This window comes from Aethalodelphis obliquidens, unplaced genomic scaffold (genome assembly GCF_003676395.1).
Source record: "Aethalodelphis obliquidens isolate GAN/ISIS:26980383/991018 unplaced genomic scaffold, ASM367639v1 scaffold36, whole genome shotgun sequence".
NCBI classification, from domain to species: domain Eukaryota; kingdom Metazoa; phylum Chordata; class Mammalia; order Artiodactyla; family Delphinidae; genus Aethalodelphis; species Aethalodelphis obliquidens.
Window position 1 is genome coordinate 4,985,161 of NW_020837980.1, and position 17,886 is coordinate 5,003,046.

The 17,886-nt window shown below is 35.5% G+C and overlaps 1 protein-coding gene across 19 annotated transcripts in view; it reads right to left on the reverse strand.

The window, feature by feature from the left end:
- Window positions 1-17,886, reverse strand: part of CCDC91 (coiled-coil domain containing 91) — a 406,785-nt gene that overhangs the window by 260,023 nt on the left and 128,876 nt on the right. For all 19 annotated transcript variants that reach the window (XR_003437762.1, XM_027129339.1, XM_027129348.1 and 16 more), the window contains one exon: window positions 17,363-17,467. Coding sequence is in view for 18 of the 19 variants with exons in the window: in XM_027129339.1 (XP_026985140.1) it covers window positions 17,363-17,467 (105 nt within the window). In the remaining variant the exon portion in view is untranslated. The remainder of the gene's footprint in view (window positions 1-17,362; window positions 17,468-17,886) is intronic.

The window sequence follows — 17,886 nt, forward strand, 5'->3', positions numbered from 1 at the left end:
GAGACTATGTGTACTTAGAGAAATGGCACAGAGAAAAAAAATGAGAGATTCACTGGAGAGAAAAATACGGATTGCCACAAAAATATTTTAGACAACAAAGGCTGAAACAAAGAGTGTGCTGAGCCATATCTGAGTCACTGATTAAGGAAGAAAGAATGTTACTGCTGCTGACCAGGCTTCATTTGCAAAGAAGAATATATATGCTCTGGAATGACAACAGGCATCCTATCTTGCAGAACATAAAGTCTGTTATTGCCTACAATACTTCTTACCATGGCATACTCTTTAAACAAAATGTGATGATATCCATATATTTTTAAAGTGTAAAATTGAACACTTCTATAAAAATAAAATAACTTTTCCTAAATGAAAGTCAGTCATCAAGCCCTCCCCATCCCCTGCTCCACCTCTACTGTGAGGTGACTTCACTTACTACATTCCCTCATTCATTCTGCTCCAGCCACACTGCTCTTGTAGGTTCCCACTTCAGAGCATTTTCGTTTGGCTGCTCTCCAGGCCTAATATCTTCACTCCTCACCATCGTTAAGTCTCTGCTCAAAAGTCACATTTTAAATGAAACCTTGATCACTGCACTTAAAATTGTGATCTACTCTTCGTTCCCCCAGTACTCCCGATCCCCCTTAACTTGCTCTGTTTTTTCATCACTTACTCACTTTCTATTTCAAAATTAACTTAGTTTTTATTTATTAAATACTCTCTTTCATACACTAAAATGTAAGTTCCGTGAACAGCAATTGGCTGCTGTTCTTGTTTTTCCTTTAATATATCAAGCATCTAAAACAGTACCTGGCACATAGAAGGCATCTCATAAATATTCCTTGGATGAATGTACATATGAACAAACTTGTTTCTCACCCATTTCAGGAGAAAAAGTACACTTAAACCCTATGGTAGATCAACTTTTTCTTACATATCAGATGTTAAGATACCTATTACTTTTAGTTAATAATCCAATGTTGCCATTGTTCTCCTTTTCTGTTTACACATAATCCATCACTTTATTTTACTCCCTATTTATCTAACATCTTTCTTGAAAAACTAAATAGCATTTCAGAGCTGCTATCTTACAACACAAGCAATTAAATGCAATTGGTCCTTTTTTTAGCAAGGCAGGATACTATGAACATTTATTCTACTACTACATTATAACAAATAGTACAATTCGACCTTTGCTCTTTAAAGTCTTTGAATGCTTTGTTATCATGCTTCCAGATGATATTCATTCATACATAAAATGACTACGTATTAGGCACTTAATATCACTATATTCTGTGCTAAACACAGAAAGACAGACTTCATCTCAAACCTCATGGTTCTCACAGTCTAGATGGAAAGTTAAAATACTAAACAAGTAATAAAAATAACATGAATCAACATTTATATAGTGCTGTGTGCCAGTCACTGTTCTTAAACACTTCAGAACATGAACACATTTATCCTCACAATAACCCATAAAGGAAGTATTATTATTATTACGCCTAGTTTACAAGTAAGAAAAATGAGACTTTTTGACGTTTTTCAAAGGCTGGCCTTAACCCGAAGGAAAACAGAGAACCACTGGAGGATTTTAAGACACAGAATAAAATGATCAGATCTTAAGAATTATTCTGGGTCAGCATGGATATTGAATTGGAGCGAAACAAAATCACATGTAGTAATACGAGTCAAAGATGACTGCTCCCTAGGCGAACATAATGGCATTACTGAGGGAAAAAGCACTAAGGATTTGAGAGACTGAGGAAGAAAAGCAAGAGGATTTAATAATTAAATGCAAATAGAGAGTATATGTCCACTTCTAACAGTCCCTGACCCCACCAATTTCATATTACATTGCTGTTACTGACTTGCTATAGGGTAAATGAAACCATCAATATTTATGAACCATATATATTTCTTTTAAGTTTTACAAGGAAAGTTTATGATTTAGAACCTAGAGAATTTTGCAAACTTGAAAGCCAAGCCATCCTTCCTCTTCCTCACTTCCAACAGTTAAATTCTCTAAATTTTTCTGCCTAAATATCTTCTAATATCTCTCCCTCCTCTCCATCTTTATTTGTATTTCTCCACCTCAGTAAGACCTCCATCACATTTCTCTCCGAATGTTTCTGAAGAGATCTCCCTAATTCCATACATCTTCCTCCAACTCATACCTATCAACTACAAGAAACATCTTTCCAAAACACCAATATGTTCAGTGCCACTCAACTACCAAAAGCTTTTTGACAGCCCGCAGCAGCCTTTTCAGATTCTGCTACTAAAACACCTCCCCCTCATATTCTATGCTAATATACCAAACCAGATACCCTCACTGTTGAAACGCCAGGACTACCTATTTTTCAAACAGGTCATGTTATTTCATACGTGCAGGACTTTGCAGACATCCCTCCCTCTACAACAGCGGTCCCCAACCATTTTGGCACCAGGGACCGGTTTCGTGCAAGACAATTTTTCTATGGACAGGAGGTGGCAGGCGAGGGGATGGTTTCAGGATGATTCAAGCACATTACATTTATTGTGCACTTTATTTTCATTATTATTACATTGTAATATATAATGAAATAATTATACAACTCATCATAATGCAGAATCAGTGGGAGCCCTGAGCTTGTTTTCACTTGCCACTTACTGACAGGGTTTTGATATGCGTCTGCAAGGAATTGATTTATTATGGTCTCTGTGCAGGCAAACCTCTCTGCTAATGCTAACCTGTATTTGCAGCCGCTCCCCAGCGCTAGCATCACCGCCTCAGCTCCACCTCAGATCATCAGGCTTTAGACTCTCATAAGGAGCGCACAACCTAGATTCCTCGCATGCGCAGTTCACAGTACGGTTCGTGCTCCTATGAGAATCTAATGCTGCCGCTGATCCGACAGGAGGCGGAGTTCGGGCGGTAATGTGAGTGATGGGGAGTGGCTGTAAATACAGATGAAGCTTCGCTTGCTCACCTCTGGCTGGGCGGCCCAGTTCCCGGGGGTTGGGGACCCCTGCTTTACAAGACTTCCCTTCCCTATTGACGACCTGACAAAGACCTGTTAATCTTCTGAATCTAAATTCTAATGACTTTTTCTCCTTTGTGATCTTGCATACTTAGTATACTAGCTCCATTCTAAACCTCATCAGACTGTATGGCAATTGCTTACATTTATTCTTTCATTCATTCTCCCAATGAAATTACGTTTCTATCTTCATTGTGTGACACAGTTTCTGGGAGAGTATACGTATTCTAGCTTGTTGCACTGAATTCAGGTGCAAAATTGATAGCAATTGTAGGTGCTAAAGGGCTTTTAACTCTCAAGACTGAAAGCCATGGTGAGATTATAGGAAATCTGATTCTAAATAACAAGTATATTACTATACATGAAACAAACAAAAACTCTTACCAATTTTTAGGAAAAAGTGAACAGTAAATGTCCAGGAGCTATAAAAAGAAAACTACAAAACTCAATTGAGGGATATTTAAGGAGTCTGGAATAAATGGAGAAACATACCCACTAAACAGAATGATTTAATATACAGAATAATGTTAATTTTCCATATATAAATCTAAAAATTTAATGAAATTTCTATCAAAATCCCAACAGGGCTTTCTTTTTAAATTTAACTGGTTTAATGATTTTAAAATCTAACTGGAAGATTAATAGGGAAGATTAGCTAAAAAAAAAAAGAAGCATAGCCCCATTAAACATCTAAATGTTCAATTAAACAGAAAATAATCCTCATACTATATGGCAAAGTGTAAATAACCCTCATATATAAAGATTTCCATAAATCATTAAAAATAAGATGAACAGAATTTTTTTAATGGACAAAGGAGAGATACATAAAATTCAAGGATGAAATGAAAATGATCAATAGAATAAGGAAAAAATCATACATACTAATAAGAAAATGAAAATTAAGGAAGCAAGAGATATATCTTACTTCACTAATTGGCAAAAAGAGTGGTAATACATAGTGTAGGCGAGGATGTGGCAAAATAGGCACACTCATTATTTCTTGGTAAAAGTAAATTTATACAATATTCTAGAAGACAAGCTAATAGTATCTGTTTTAACATTGTTAGCTCTAAGGTATGAAATTAAAAGCAACTTTCACAGAGTTACAGATTTCTATATTAGAATTTTTTATTGTACTAGATTGTGTTGCTAGAAAAATTATGTTTTAAGAGAAAGAGCAAAAGAAAATTTATAAGACAGAAGAAATAATAAGGAAGGCAGGAAAAGTATACTTAGACACATAAAACGTACACGTATTTAAAAAAAAGATAAGAAACTATCTGGGAAGCATACTACTTGAGTAAAAGAAACTATAACAAAATAGGGGAGAGTTCAAAAGCCAAGTGGGGAACAAGTCTGAAATGACAGGAGGAAAAAGTCTCATGAAGTTGAAAGCAAAAGAGGGGTCAATGATTTTAAAAATGGATGAGGTCCTTCCTTGGTGAAGTCTTAAAGCAAAAGCAGGACCTGAGCTGTTGCCACATTCATAAATTCCTATGCAGTAAAGAGCAGGTTAGTGTTTGCCATGAAGGTTACCTTTTTCAGATTCTGGAGGTTTCGTGCTGTTCTGTTATTTCAGACACTGCCATAACTTGTGAAACTCCCTGGCAGCTAGTCTGTAACTTTAGAAGCAGATGGAGTAGGTAGCATATTTATATTTATTTTTCATTATTAAAATGCTCTCTACTCTGTATCTACAGCTGACACAAGATTTTCTTATAAGATGTTATTTAATAGAATACAAGGATAATATAGGTATTAGGCTCAAAAGAAAATATACATTTCCTAATACTTTTATCACAAAAACCTCCTTCAAAAACCATAATTCCTTAAGTAGCTTTTTAATATGAAATTAAAAGTATTTTACTTTTATCTTTTTAAAAATGGAATCCAACTTAATTTTAGCATAGAGATGGCTCACAACAGGGAACATTAAATAGATGATGAAGTACACTATAGCGTTACTTACAAAACACCTATACTCCATGTCTTAGTCTGCTCAGGCTATCATGACAAAATATCATAGGCTCGGTGGCTTAAACAACAGGCATTTATTTATTTATTTATTTTTAACATCTTTATTGGGGTATAATTGCTTTGCAACAGGCATTTATTTTCTCACAGTTCTGTAGGCTAGAAATCCAAGATAAAGGTGCCAGTATGAATGGTTTCTAGAGAGAGCTTTCTCTCCAGCATATAGCTTAGAGAAAGCTGCCTTCTAGCTGTGTCCTCACATTCCAAAGGGGAGAGAGTAACCTAGCTTTCTGGTGTCTCTTATAAGAGCACTAATCCCTTCATGAGGGCTCCACCCTTATGACCTCATTGAAACCTAAGGATCTCCCAAAGGCACCATCTCTAAATACCATCACACTGGGGGTTAGGGCTTCAACATATGAATTTGAGCATGGGGGAAGTGGAGACACATTAAATCCATAGTACTGCACAAGCCACCAACCATTTCAGTCAACCAGCCAACCAACCTACATTTTTTTATGTGCCAAGCACTATTCCAGGAACTGATAATATAATAATTTAAAAAGACAAATAATGTCTCCCCTTCCAGGAACTTACATTCCGAGAAAAAGGAGGAATAGTCAAACGATAAATACATAAACAAGATTCTGCTAAGTATTTTGAGGAAAATAAAATACAATTGGGTTAGGGGGAGCAGAAACTACTTTAGCCAGAGAAACCAGAAAAAGGTTACCTAAAGAAGTGGCCTTTCAGCTGAGCTAAATCATGAAGATGAAGTAGGAACGAACAAGTTAAACCCATCACAAAATGCTCAGAAAGCATTTATTCTACATACTCATCTTTCCAAAGTTTCAGATTTTGGCCACTATTCTCTGTATTGTTAAAGGGTTTTAGATAGTAAATTCCTTGACTATTCCCTTCAAAATCACAATATCTTTCCTCCTTCAGATAGAATACGTAAAGACACACACCCTCCTCAGCAAGTAAACACTCAAAGAGAAAAGGAGATAGAGCTCTTCAAAGCAATTCTTATCTATTAACATGTAGCAAATATGCCTCAGTCACCGCTTTCCACATTAAATGTTTCTGCCTGAGAAAAGTCTAAACTTTTAAGATCATCAAAGAAATATATAGAAAACATATAGACCCTGGGAGCCACCTAATCCTGCCTCAGTTTGGGTGTGTCTTCTCCTTCAACATTCATTTCTGGCTGCTGTGAGTGTAAATGCATCTTTTCTCCATTACTTTATATTCAACTATCTGGTTGAGAGAGAAAAAGGCACCATGACTTACCTACCAAATAAAGTACTCTACGTGGATTTTTAAAGAATTTGCTTCAAACCAGTCTTTTCATTTACTGGTGAGGTCTGTGGCTTTGTTCTAGAATGGTTGAGGTCAGAGTTTGACCTCAGATAAGTAGGAAAATACAGTAAATACATCCCTTGAGATTGTAAACTAGGGTATTCAAAAATAACAGGTTTGCCTCACCACTGGATGAGAATGAGGCTTAGCCACATTATAAGCCCATGTTTTCCTATTTTTTGGCAATACCATTACATGCACACACACAAAAATCTATCACTAAGCCCTGCTCAAAAACATTTACTAGGTACAAAAAAATCTGTGTGCACTCTAAGAATTCTCCTTGGACGATTTACAATCTAGTAAAGAAGGTAAAACATGCACTCCTAATGTGACAAATGTGCTTACAAACATTCTAATAGTAAATGGGATTACTGTAAATAAACATTAAAATTACATTTTACCAAATTACATGATCCTGAAAAGACAATTTTAAAAGTTATTTAAATGTGTAAGACAAGTTAAAGATCAATTCAATGTCACACAATAAGAATCATAATGACAATCCTATACCATCTCTGAAATGTGTTCATATAAGCCTTTTCATTAGTATAACTCACAAGGGGTCATGTACTATCTAACTTTAAAAGAAATTATGGCTCTGAAATTAGCATTCAGCCTTGAATCGCTCACAATTAAAAATGAGTAAAACTTTTAAGACCAAATGAATATATAAAAGTATTGGGTGGCCCAAAAGTTCGTTCGGGTTTTTGGTATGGGTTATTAACGTTACAGGAAAACCCCGAACGAACTTTTTGGCCACCCAATAATACATGCTTGCTGAAAAAATTTTATGCAGAATCATATTATGAGAATTTAGGTACCTAAATTTAAGGTAGACTCAATCCAGTTTTTTGTATAAATTTTTTTTTGAAGAAAGTCTTCTCTTTAATGAAGGTAATTCATTTAAATTGAGAAAACTATTTTTAAATTTAAAAGCAGGTTAAAAACCCTTTATTTTCTATTTACTATAATATTTGAAGGTTCATTTAAACTAGCCAAAAGTTTACTTGATTTTTTGTTTTTAAATATTTTACATTTCTAACTAAACTACTTAAAATTTCTAAATATGTTGAAACTTATTTGGAACACAAAAAAGTCATTTTACATATTTAATCAAATCTAAGATGCATATTTCATCACACTTTAAGATTTCTGAAATTACGAAATGTTATATTTTCTGTCCCCTCAAAATCTATTATCAAATTGATGGTGTGTCTTTAAAAATCTATATTATCTTAAATTTGTGAAGGTACTAGCAAACATTTTAAATTTCTGTTATTGTATAAGGGAGGAAAAACATTTCACAATGGTCAATTAGCCTGTAGAACTGAAGATGGTATTCTTCTAATGACTTCAAAATTATTCAATTTAGTTTCGATAAATAAAAGAACAACTTGATTTTCTGAATTATTAGAACAGGAATGATAAAAATCACATAATACCTTCAGAATATGAACCAGCATGAAATTTCCAAAAGGTATACCTACATTGTCAATTCTCAATAATGTCCCCAATCTTCGCATTCTTTGAAACTGAACGATCAATTTTCTCATTACTACTGTTACTTAGGAACAAATAATCCAATTGTTAAAGTATACATTTTTCCCACTGGTAGAACTAAAAAAAATGTTTTTGTTTTTCTAAAAACTACATATTTGGATGATAAAATGGGGGGGTTGGTTTCCTAAAATGTTTATAGTATTGTTATTTAAACTGTATCCAAAAATCTAGTGTTTTTATAAACAAGAGTTTAAGCTGTTTTCATTTTGGAAAAGTATATCATTTTTATTTGCTAAAAATGATCCTCATTTAAAAGAAAAAGCTGCTAACTCCTAAGTTAGGGAAAGGTTATAACACCTAAGTTAGGGAATAAAGATAATGAACAAGGAGAAATAGTATAAAGCTTAAGTGTTTATTCTCAAGATAATTAATATTTTGCAGGGGGGAGGGAATGACTTAAGGTCCTTATTAGGAACATCAATCATGATGTTGGTGATCTGTATCTACAGATACAGGTAAAAAGGTATTAATACAAGTTATATGTTGTAAGACAAAAAAATCAAATGAGTAGTAGCCATTTAGATACTCTTGTAAACACCCTCCTCCTCAAATTAGTTGTTTAAAGCTTTTTACTTCCCTTGAAAAAATGGAACGAAGCATGCGAAATTCAGTGACAATCAGGAAAAAGGAATATAACTGACTTTCTATATAACTGAAGATGAAAACAAAGAATAGAGTAGTAGTTTTCCCAAGTAGTTTTTTTTTTATTCTCTAGACATTTTCTTCTTCATTTCAACAATTCTCACAGGCACCTACAAGTACCAAGCAATAGTATGTAAAAATGAATAAGACACGGTCTTTATCCTCAAATTTTATTAAGCAATATTGAGACCTACAACTCCCTACAATCTAGTACTAATTCCATAAAGAGGTAAATATCCTTGGGGAAAGCGTATGTTTAATCTTTGCTAACCCAGACAATTCCCTTTAATAACAATTAACAGTGAGAGAATACTGGGAATATGGTAGTAATGATGGTACAGTTTTCAGATCTCTCAAAATTCCCTCACAAAAACACATAGAGCACCTAAAAAAGTAGGACCAAAAGCTCATACTCATTATCTATCACAAAAATAGATGTCACAGTATCTCTGTGAATGCCAGAATATAAGCAAGTAAAAATAAACCAAGAACAGTCTCAAGATCTGCATGGCATCAGAATCTGGGCAAGAGGAAAGATGAAAGCAACAGGGTATCAGACAGACATGAGAACTCCAGAACAGCTAACAGATACTCACCAGAGAGGTCAGCAGGCCAATATGAGGACAGCAAGTAAGACAGAGGAGCCTAACATTCCAATAAGTACAAGTGGTCCTCAGTAAGGTATCAATGGCCCAGGATACACTGGGTCCAATAAACTCTAAATACTTTCAAGAGAAAGCCCCACATTGAGGAGAAAAAGCTGAGAACAGAGTCCAAATTGACCAAGCCAGAGATAACAAAACAAGGAAGGAAAAGAATATCAAGTCAAAGTGAAAAAAGGGAACAGAGTCAGAAAATCTACAAATGTTGCCACATCCTTCTAATCTGACAAACATTAGAGCACTATACAATCATGAGGGGGAAAAAAACTGCCTTAAATCACTCCTCCAGCTAAAAATATCAAGAAAACTAATTTCACATAAAAACAAATAACAAAATTATGTCAAATGCTATGCAATGTTTTATATAGATAGATAGATAGATGGAACAGTATGACAGCCCTACATAAAATAAAAGCACAGCAGAAATATATATTTTAAAAAGAAGTTTTAAATTCTACCCTTGTATTTCAAACTGAGTTAAAAGACATTATGAAAGTGATAAAGGAGATTACAGAACAATATGAATCATAATTAGAAAAACTCAGAAATGATGCGAGAAATTTCAGAAAAAAATTTTAACAGAATAAATCATTTCAGAAATGATGACTAAACTAAAAAGAATATAACATTAAATAAGCTAAACTGAGCTTCCCTGGTGGCGCAGTGGTTGAGAGTCCGCCTGCCGATGCAGGGGACGTGGGTTCATGCCCCGGTCCAGGAAGATCCCACATGCCGCGGAGCAGCTAGGCCCGTGAGCCATGGCCGCTGAGCCTGCGCGTCCGGAGCCTGTGCTCCGCAACGGGAGAGGCCACAACAGTGAGAGACCCACGTACCGCAAAAAAAAAAAAAAAAAAGAATAAGCTAAACTGAAAATACCTTAAGAGAACTGGAATAAGAGAGGAAACACATTTTAGGTCAAAAAGAAATGAAGAAAGATGAAAAGGATTCAAGAATAAAGGGTAATACTGAAGACAAAGAGTAACCAATAAACACATAATAAGAGTCACCAGAACAAATAAAACATAGTAAGAAAATAAAACAGGTATTAAATTTATAATTAATAAAAACTCCTGGGCTTCCCTGGTGGCGCAGTGGTTGAGAATCTGCCTGCCAATGCAGGGCACACGGGTTCAAGCCTCGATCTGGGAAGATCCCGCATGCCGCGGAGCAACTAGGCCCGTGAGCCACAGCTACTGAGCCTGCACAGCTGGAGCCTGTGCTCTGCAACAAGAGAGGCCGCGATAGTGAGAGGCCCGCGCACCGCGATGAAGAGAGGCCCCCCCTTGCCACAACTAGAGAAAGCCCTCGCACAGAAATGAAGACCCAACACAGCCATAAATAAATAAATAAATAAATAAATAAATAAAATTTAAAAACGGTCACCTAGCTTTAACAATGATTAATTCATAGTCATTTAAAAAAAAAAACAAATTCCTTGACATTTAGAAGGAGGAATTGAAACTATATATGTATATTAAAGGACACATTGGAAATCTAGGGAAATCAACCTAGAATGACCAATACCAGGACATATTACAGTAAAATTATTTGACTTTAAAGAATAAGAAATTAAAAGAAGAGTAGATGAAATTAAGCAATACTTCATAATAAAAGAAAATGGAATAATATATTTAGATACCCATAAAAAGAAAAAAGAATAAGGAATCTCTTAATGAACCACTATGGAAGGGCCTCCAAGAAATATGCTTCAAAAAGGAAGGGGGGGTCTTCCCTGGTGGTGCAGTGGTTGAGAGTCTGCCTGCCAATGCAGAGGACATGGGTTCGTGCCCCGGTCCAGGAAGATCCCACATGCCACGGAGCGGCTGGGCCCGTGAGCCATGGCTGCTGAACCTGCACGTCCGGAGCCTGTGCTCCGCAACAAGAGAGGCCACAACAGTGAGAGGTCCGCGTACCGCAAAAAAAAAAAAAAAAAAGGAAGGGGGGAGGTGATTTTTTTAAATAAATAACAAAAGTGCATTTATTTAGTACACTACCATCTGTTTACAGGCATACCTCAGAGATATTGTGGGTTTGATTCCCAATCCACAATACTAGCCATCATCTGAGTCTTCAGTGAGTCCTAATCTTTTGGCTGGTGGAGGCTCTTGCCTCAGTGTTGATGGCTGCTGACTGATCAGGGTGGTGCTTGCTGAGGCTGGGGCAGCCGTGGCAGTTTCTTGAAATAAAGCAGCAGTGAGGTATGCCACAACGACTGACTCTTCCTTTCACAAATGATTTCTCTGTAGCATGCAATGCTGTTTGATAGCATTTGACCCACAGTAGAACATCTTCCAAAATTGGAGTCAATCCTCTCAAACCCTGCTGTTACCTTACCAATTCAGTTTATGTAACATTCTAAATCCATTGTTGTCATTCAACAATCTTCACAGCATCTTCACCAGGAGCAGATTCCATCTCAAGAAACCACTTTCTTTGCTAAACCAAAAGAAGCAACACCTCATCCTTTCAAGTTTTATTATGAGACTGCAACAATTCAGTCACATCTTCAGGCTCTTCTAATTCTACTTCTCTTGCTATTTCCACCACATCTACAGTGACTTCTTCCACTGAAGTTTTGAAACCAAACATAAAATCTTTATTTTCCTTTCATTTGCCCCCAGGGCTTTCTCAGAATATGGATAATCATTTTTAAAGACAGGTGGATAAATAGGATATCTTCAAGCTATGCATAATTTGTATTTCTTTCAGTATTCTCTACTACTAAGTAGGACTTCAACTACATTTTGGGTTAGCTATGCAGAACTGGTTAATTCCTCACATACCAGGTTATCAAGTTAAATGCTCAAGGTATGAAGACATTGCTCTAATGCCATAAAGCACAATTACTACAGTAGTCTCTGGCTAAGGGCCCAACTTTCCAACACCTGACTAGTATTCACTTTAAAACAGTACACAAAAATATTGAGAATAGTATCTATTCAAAATGATGTAATGTAACCTTTGAAATCAGCAACAGAACACAGATAATACTCTGAAGCAGTATAAATCCATTTATGAGATCAATTTAAAGTCCTCTGAAACACTGTTTTCACATCACTTTTTTTAAATTAAATTCTCAAACTGAATAATCAACATACTATAACTAAGAGACATTTCAATAGGAAATGGCATTTGGAAGCACAGACCCAACCTTTAAAAATTTTGTTCAGGAAATTCCCAAAACTAGCCATAGCTACCAATACCAACAACTATCAGAGATGATAATTTAACAATCAGCTGCATCTATTAATTAAACTTGTTAAAATGTGGCCACAGTATGAATGTACAGTCTGAGAAGCTTCCAAGTCTCTTCAGTGCTCGTCACAGGTGTGGATGTACTTGCTATGAGTCAGAGACAAAAGACAAAAGAGATTGGAATCCAAGTTGTACTAAGATGAGCTCTCTATTCATGTTTCATGAAAAGTCCTTTAAATAGCTACCGCTGACACATGGAGCATGATTCACTTTTCTTCCTCTGCTTAGGCTCACACCCTGAATAGCACAGGAGAGGAGAGGTAGTGCACACCCCCACTGTACTGCAGAGTTCACGGTATTCCTTATTTCCTTCTGTTATGGGCACATTCACACCGCTCCACCTAACCTGGTAATTAGACCATACCACATAAAACCACACTGTTAGAATTCTCTGTAATAGTTAATGTTGCTCTTTTAAAAAAGTTTTAAGGGTTTTACAAACATTCCATTTATTAATTACTCCATCTCGTGTCAGATTAAAATATTGACAAAGGCACACCCAACACTGGTCTAAGCGGAGGTAGATTTCTTACAAAATTGAAAATTCGAGCACTATATTTTGATATCATGTGAAAATACTTGGATTTTTCATGGTGATGAATAGGTATGAATTTTGTTTGCTTTTTTTTCCCTCTGTATTGTCCACGTTTTCCACAATAAACCTAATTTTCTTATAAATATACAATCATACTAACATTTTTTAAGCAGAAGGGCTTCTCAGTCAATTTAATCCAGTCTTATCAGGACTATATTTTGTACTCCTGGATATTTTGCTTTATTTAGGATACCATAGAGAGGCAGGCACCAATATATTATCCCTGTCATTAAAAATAGCAGAAAAGAAAACTTTTTCTATTTCATTAAGCTCCACAAACATTTAGAAGACCCGTATGCTATATATGTCTTAATATAAAAAAGATGTGGATTGCCATAGTCTACAGAAAATACATGATAAATATATTGACTTTCAAATACCTGAGGGATGACTTGCAGACCAGAATTCAAGCAAGAAAGTTAATATATATTTTCATGATTTAAAAACTTACTTTTGCTAAAATTTCATCCTACATATATTTAGCATAGAGTGGCCTCCTTTGATACTCACAAATTTAATCACATCTCCTATTCTTAAGAAACTATTAGATAGAACCAACTTTGTACCAGTTTTTTAAAAAGGCTATATTCCCAGAAAGAAATGAATTACATAAAGTAGGTCAAACAGTGACGGTCAAGATTTTCTAAATTCTTAATGATCAGGTACAATACAATTTAAATATATTTATTAAAAATACATTTCCAGGAAGTCTAACACATATACCTATTTATGCACAAACTTGGTAAGTATAAAGGAGATATAGAGATTTATGGATTATCTCACAAACTGAGTTATGCATATTTTTATTTTCCCCTCTTCTATCTACAAGGACTTTATGAGTTGATTACTTAAGCTGTTTTCCTTAAAAACTTTACTCAAAATACCTGCTTTAGATTAATGTATTTTAAGCTTGAATTAATTTTCTGCTGTAGCTACAATAAAGAATATTTAAAATTTAAAATGTTCCTTTTTATTTCACTTCTAGACTAAGATGAAATAGATGCACTTCTCCCTATTTTTCTCAAGAAGTACAGCTAAAAGACCTGGACATTATCTTTAAAACAAATGTAAGAAGACTGCAAAGGGGGACAAGAAAGCAGACCACCTGCGGACTTGAGGAACCAAGGAATGACACAGCAGCAAATTTTGTGAGTTTTCTTTTAGCCACCTATATCCCAAACTAGGTACTGGAATGACCAGCAACCAAGAAATTCCAATGGGCACAAACACAAACAGCCCCAAGGAAAGCTATCCCTCTCCATCCAAAGGTCCACAAAAGGGGCAACCTAGCAGAACAGATAACTGGTAGATAATAAGTGCTCTATGAGGGCCAAACCCCACGGAAAAAAAAAAAAAATGTGATCCCATCTCCAGCTCTATGAGCAAAGGCCAAAATGCTAAACCCAGACTCTACCCTCACCCAGCAGGGACGTAGAAACTAAACAGTGTGCCTGCCTTTGAGTTCAATTTGTCTATTAGACCTCCTAGTACATTCTTCTATCACTTATTTGGCCAAGGTGATAAAATACTCCCTAAGTTAGTTTACTCTTTTTTCCACATAGTATAAAAAGGAGAGAGGTCCTTTTTGGTACTGAAGTAAAATCACCTAAAAAATGTTTTCCTGAGACGTACTGTTTCCAGTAAAAGGAAAGTATTTTTAAGTTGAATATTAGTTTTGAAAACTCAAGTTGTTACTCTTAGATTACCACTATTAATAGTAAAAGCAATAAGACAACAATGATAATGTCACTAGGCGTTTACATTGGTTTTCACTATGGAAAGCTCAAAATGTTGTATACCAGGTGTTAGATGGTCTCTCAGGTATGTTATTGTTCCCATTAACAGATTGAGAAACCGAATTTGCAAAGGTATCTGTCTCACTAACGGGCCCAGAATAAGTCACTCAATGTAGAGAGAAGAAAACACAAAGTTCCAGTAATCAGTACTGAACCTTCCAATAAGCACCCTAATTCCAAGTATGGAGCTATAAATGTGGCTGTACACAATGTAATTAGCCCTTGGGCAGCAGGATGCATTATATTAGTGAATTCATTCATTCATTCAGGAGTATTAATTGAGCCCACATTACATGCCAAGTATTGCTCTAGGCACTGGAAAGTTCCCAATCTCATGGAGCTTACACTCTGGTGAGGGTAAAAGAACAAATAAACAAATCAAAATAAAATAACAATTGTTATGAGGAGGGGGGGAAAAAGCAAAGAAAGGGGGCTAGGGAATGCTGAGCATGTACACAGGTTCTTATTTTCTATAGCATAGTCAAAGAAAGCTTCCACAAGAAGGTAGCATTTGAGCAACTTTCTAAAGGAAACTAGGGTTCACTGAGAGTTGTTAAAAAGTATAATTTTCAAAAAGTTAAAATGTGACTCATATAAATATAAATGAAACACATCAAAGACTTATACTACTCTTTATTAATAAAAGAATCATTTATGTTAACAGAAGGAATCAGATGTTAAGACTGGTTCAAAGAACATTTGAATAGGCATACGAATAGAAATTTTAAATAATGGAGTGTTAGACCAAGCAAGAGTGCTAGATGGAGATAATGTCTAATGAATGTCCTACAGGGCAATAAACACTATTCTTTGAATTCTAACAGAAAGATATTATTTGCACCTCTTCTGTGAAAAAAATTAATTAACGTGTAATGTCAATACAACTGAGACTTTTAATCAATAGTAACAGTGAGTCACATTCACAGTGAGTACTACATTCTTTTAAATAATCCTTGAGTAGGTCTAGTAAGTAATGCCTTCATAGGACACTGAAAGAACATACTGCTCACCATTTTCCTTGTTTTCAAGTTTTACATTTTTTAAACAAAGCCATGCAGATATCTGCAGGAAGAGCATTCCAGTCAGAGAAACTGAATGAATCACAAACTGTTTCCCTCCACTCACCACTCCAACAGGCAAGGAATGCCCTCAGTAACACAGACTCACACATTTACCTGGACCTTATTATGAATTCAGTGTAAGTAAATAGCTGGGGGCGAACTGGAAAAGTTGGAGAAGCCAGAAGATTTACACTGAAAGGAGAATGACAGTTGAGGTTGGGAAATGATTTGACTCACATTTTTTAAAAACACTACTCCACCTGATGAAATAAAGACTCATTAAGGGAGAAGAGCACGGGTAGAAGCTAGAAGGCCACTGAGGAGACTATTAAAACAATCTAGGCAAATAAACACGTAAATACATAGTTTGTCAGATGTGAAAAGTGCTATGGAGAAAAATAAAGCAGAATGTGGGAAGGCTGGTAGGGGATGTCAGCATTGTTTGGAAAGGTCTCCCTTGATAAGGTGATTATGTGCGCGGAGACCTGAATGATATAAAAAAGTAAACAATGCAGAAAATTGAGGGACGAGTGCTCTAGACATAGGGATAAAGCAAAACGATTGAAGAGAAAGAATCAGGTAAAAGACAGGGAGGAGGGACACAAAAAAATGGAGGGCCTTGCAAACCATTTTAAGGACTTACTTGACTTAGTTTGGGTGAAGTGAGAAGCCATTGAAGGTTTCCAAGCAAAGAAATGACATGAGCAGCTTTAACTATTAAACAGATCACAGTGGCTGTCATGTGGAGAATGGTCTGTAAGTGGGCAATGACAGAAGCAAAAAAGATTAGAATAGAAGATACTTCAGTATTCCAAGGGAGAAATAAGGATGGCCTAGAATAGGTTGGCAGCAGTGACCGTAATGACAAACAGTCAAAACCTGGATATTCTGAAGGTAGAGCCAACAGGTTTTGCTTAAGGAACAGACACGGGGTAAGCACAAAAAGGAATAAATGTGGGTTTCAGCTTTAGCAACTGGAAAGACAGAACTGCTATTTCCTGGGATGGGGAAGACTGCAGAAGAAACAAGTTTGTTAAGGAAATGTGAGGAGAAGACGAGGTGACATTGATTACAAACAATTTATGAAAAAGGTTAAATATCTCAGTTTGGTGTTTATACGATTCTAAGCTCTTTTCAAATGTAATCACAATAAGAAAAATTGGAATGTCTAATTTCCAAATTGAGAAAATCATCAGAAACAGAATATTTTTCGCCAGGCTGAGTCTGAATCAGCTAACCAGCATGGCCTCTCAGGGATTCGTGCTCCTCAAAATGGCATTTTATCATTAATTTCACACATGTTAGTCAGTATTTTACATATTTAAGCAAGTATCTGATGCTTCGTTCATAAAGTTTTCATTGAGCACTTTTTGAAGTTATATTACATGCTTCATCAAAAGGCCTACATACTAAATTTATAATTCACTGTTTTTACCTGAAGTTCTTTGTATCTATCTTGAAAAGAAATGGCCTCTTGCTCTTTTTCTTTAAGGAAATCTTTTTCCAAGACACTATGTTTTTCCATCAATGATTCCACATCCTAAAAGAAAAAAATCCGAGCATAAATTTTGTAATATTTAAAGGCATAAAATATATTCAGTTTTTTCAATGAACATATTTAGAAAATATTTGGTAAGGAAAGAACCCACCGGAAGTACGGTTTTCAAAGTTCAACAATATTATAAAACGTAAGCTTCACTCTCATTCCCAGACCAATATCAAACACTGATATAACACTAACACTGCTGTAACACTAAAATTATTCATGCTAATAAATAAATAAAAGCATCTAAACTAATTATAAACAACACTCTACCTCTACCTATACTTTCTATAAATTTGCTAAGGTCTTTTTATAGAGATATTTGTAGGAAACAGAAATGAGAACACATAAATAATTTACTAAAATAGCTGTATTTCTAAGTAATCTTGTCAAATATCCCATCATGTCTGACTTCT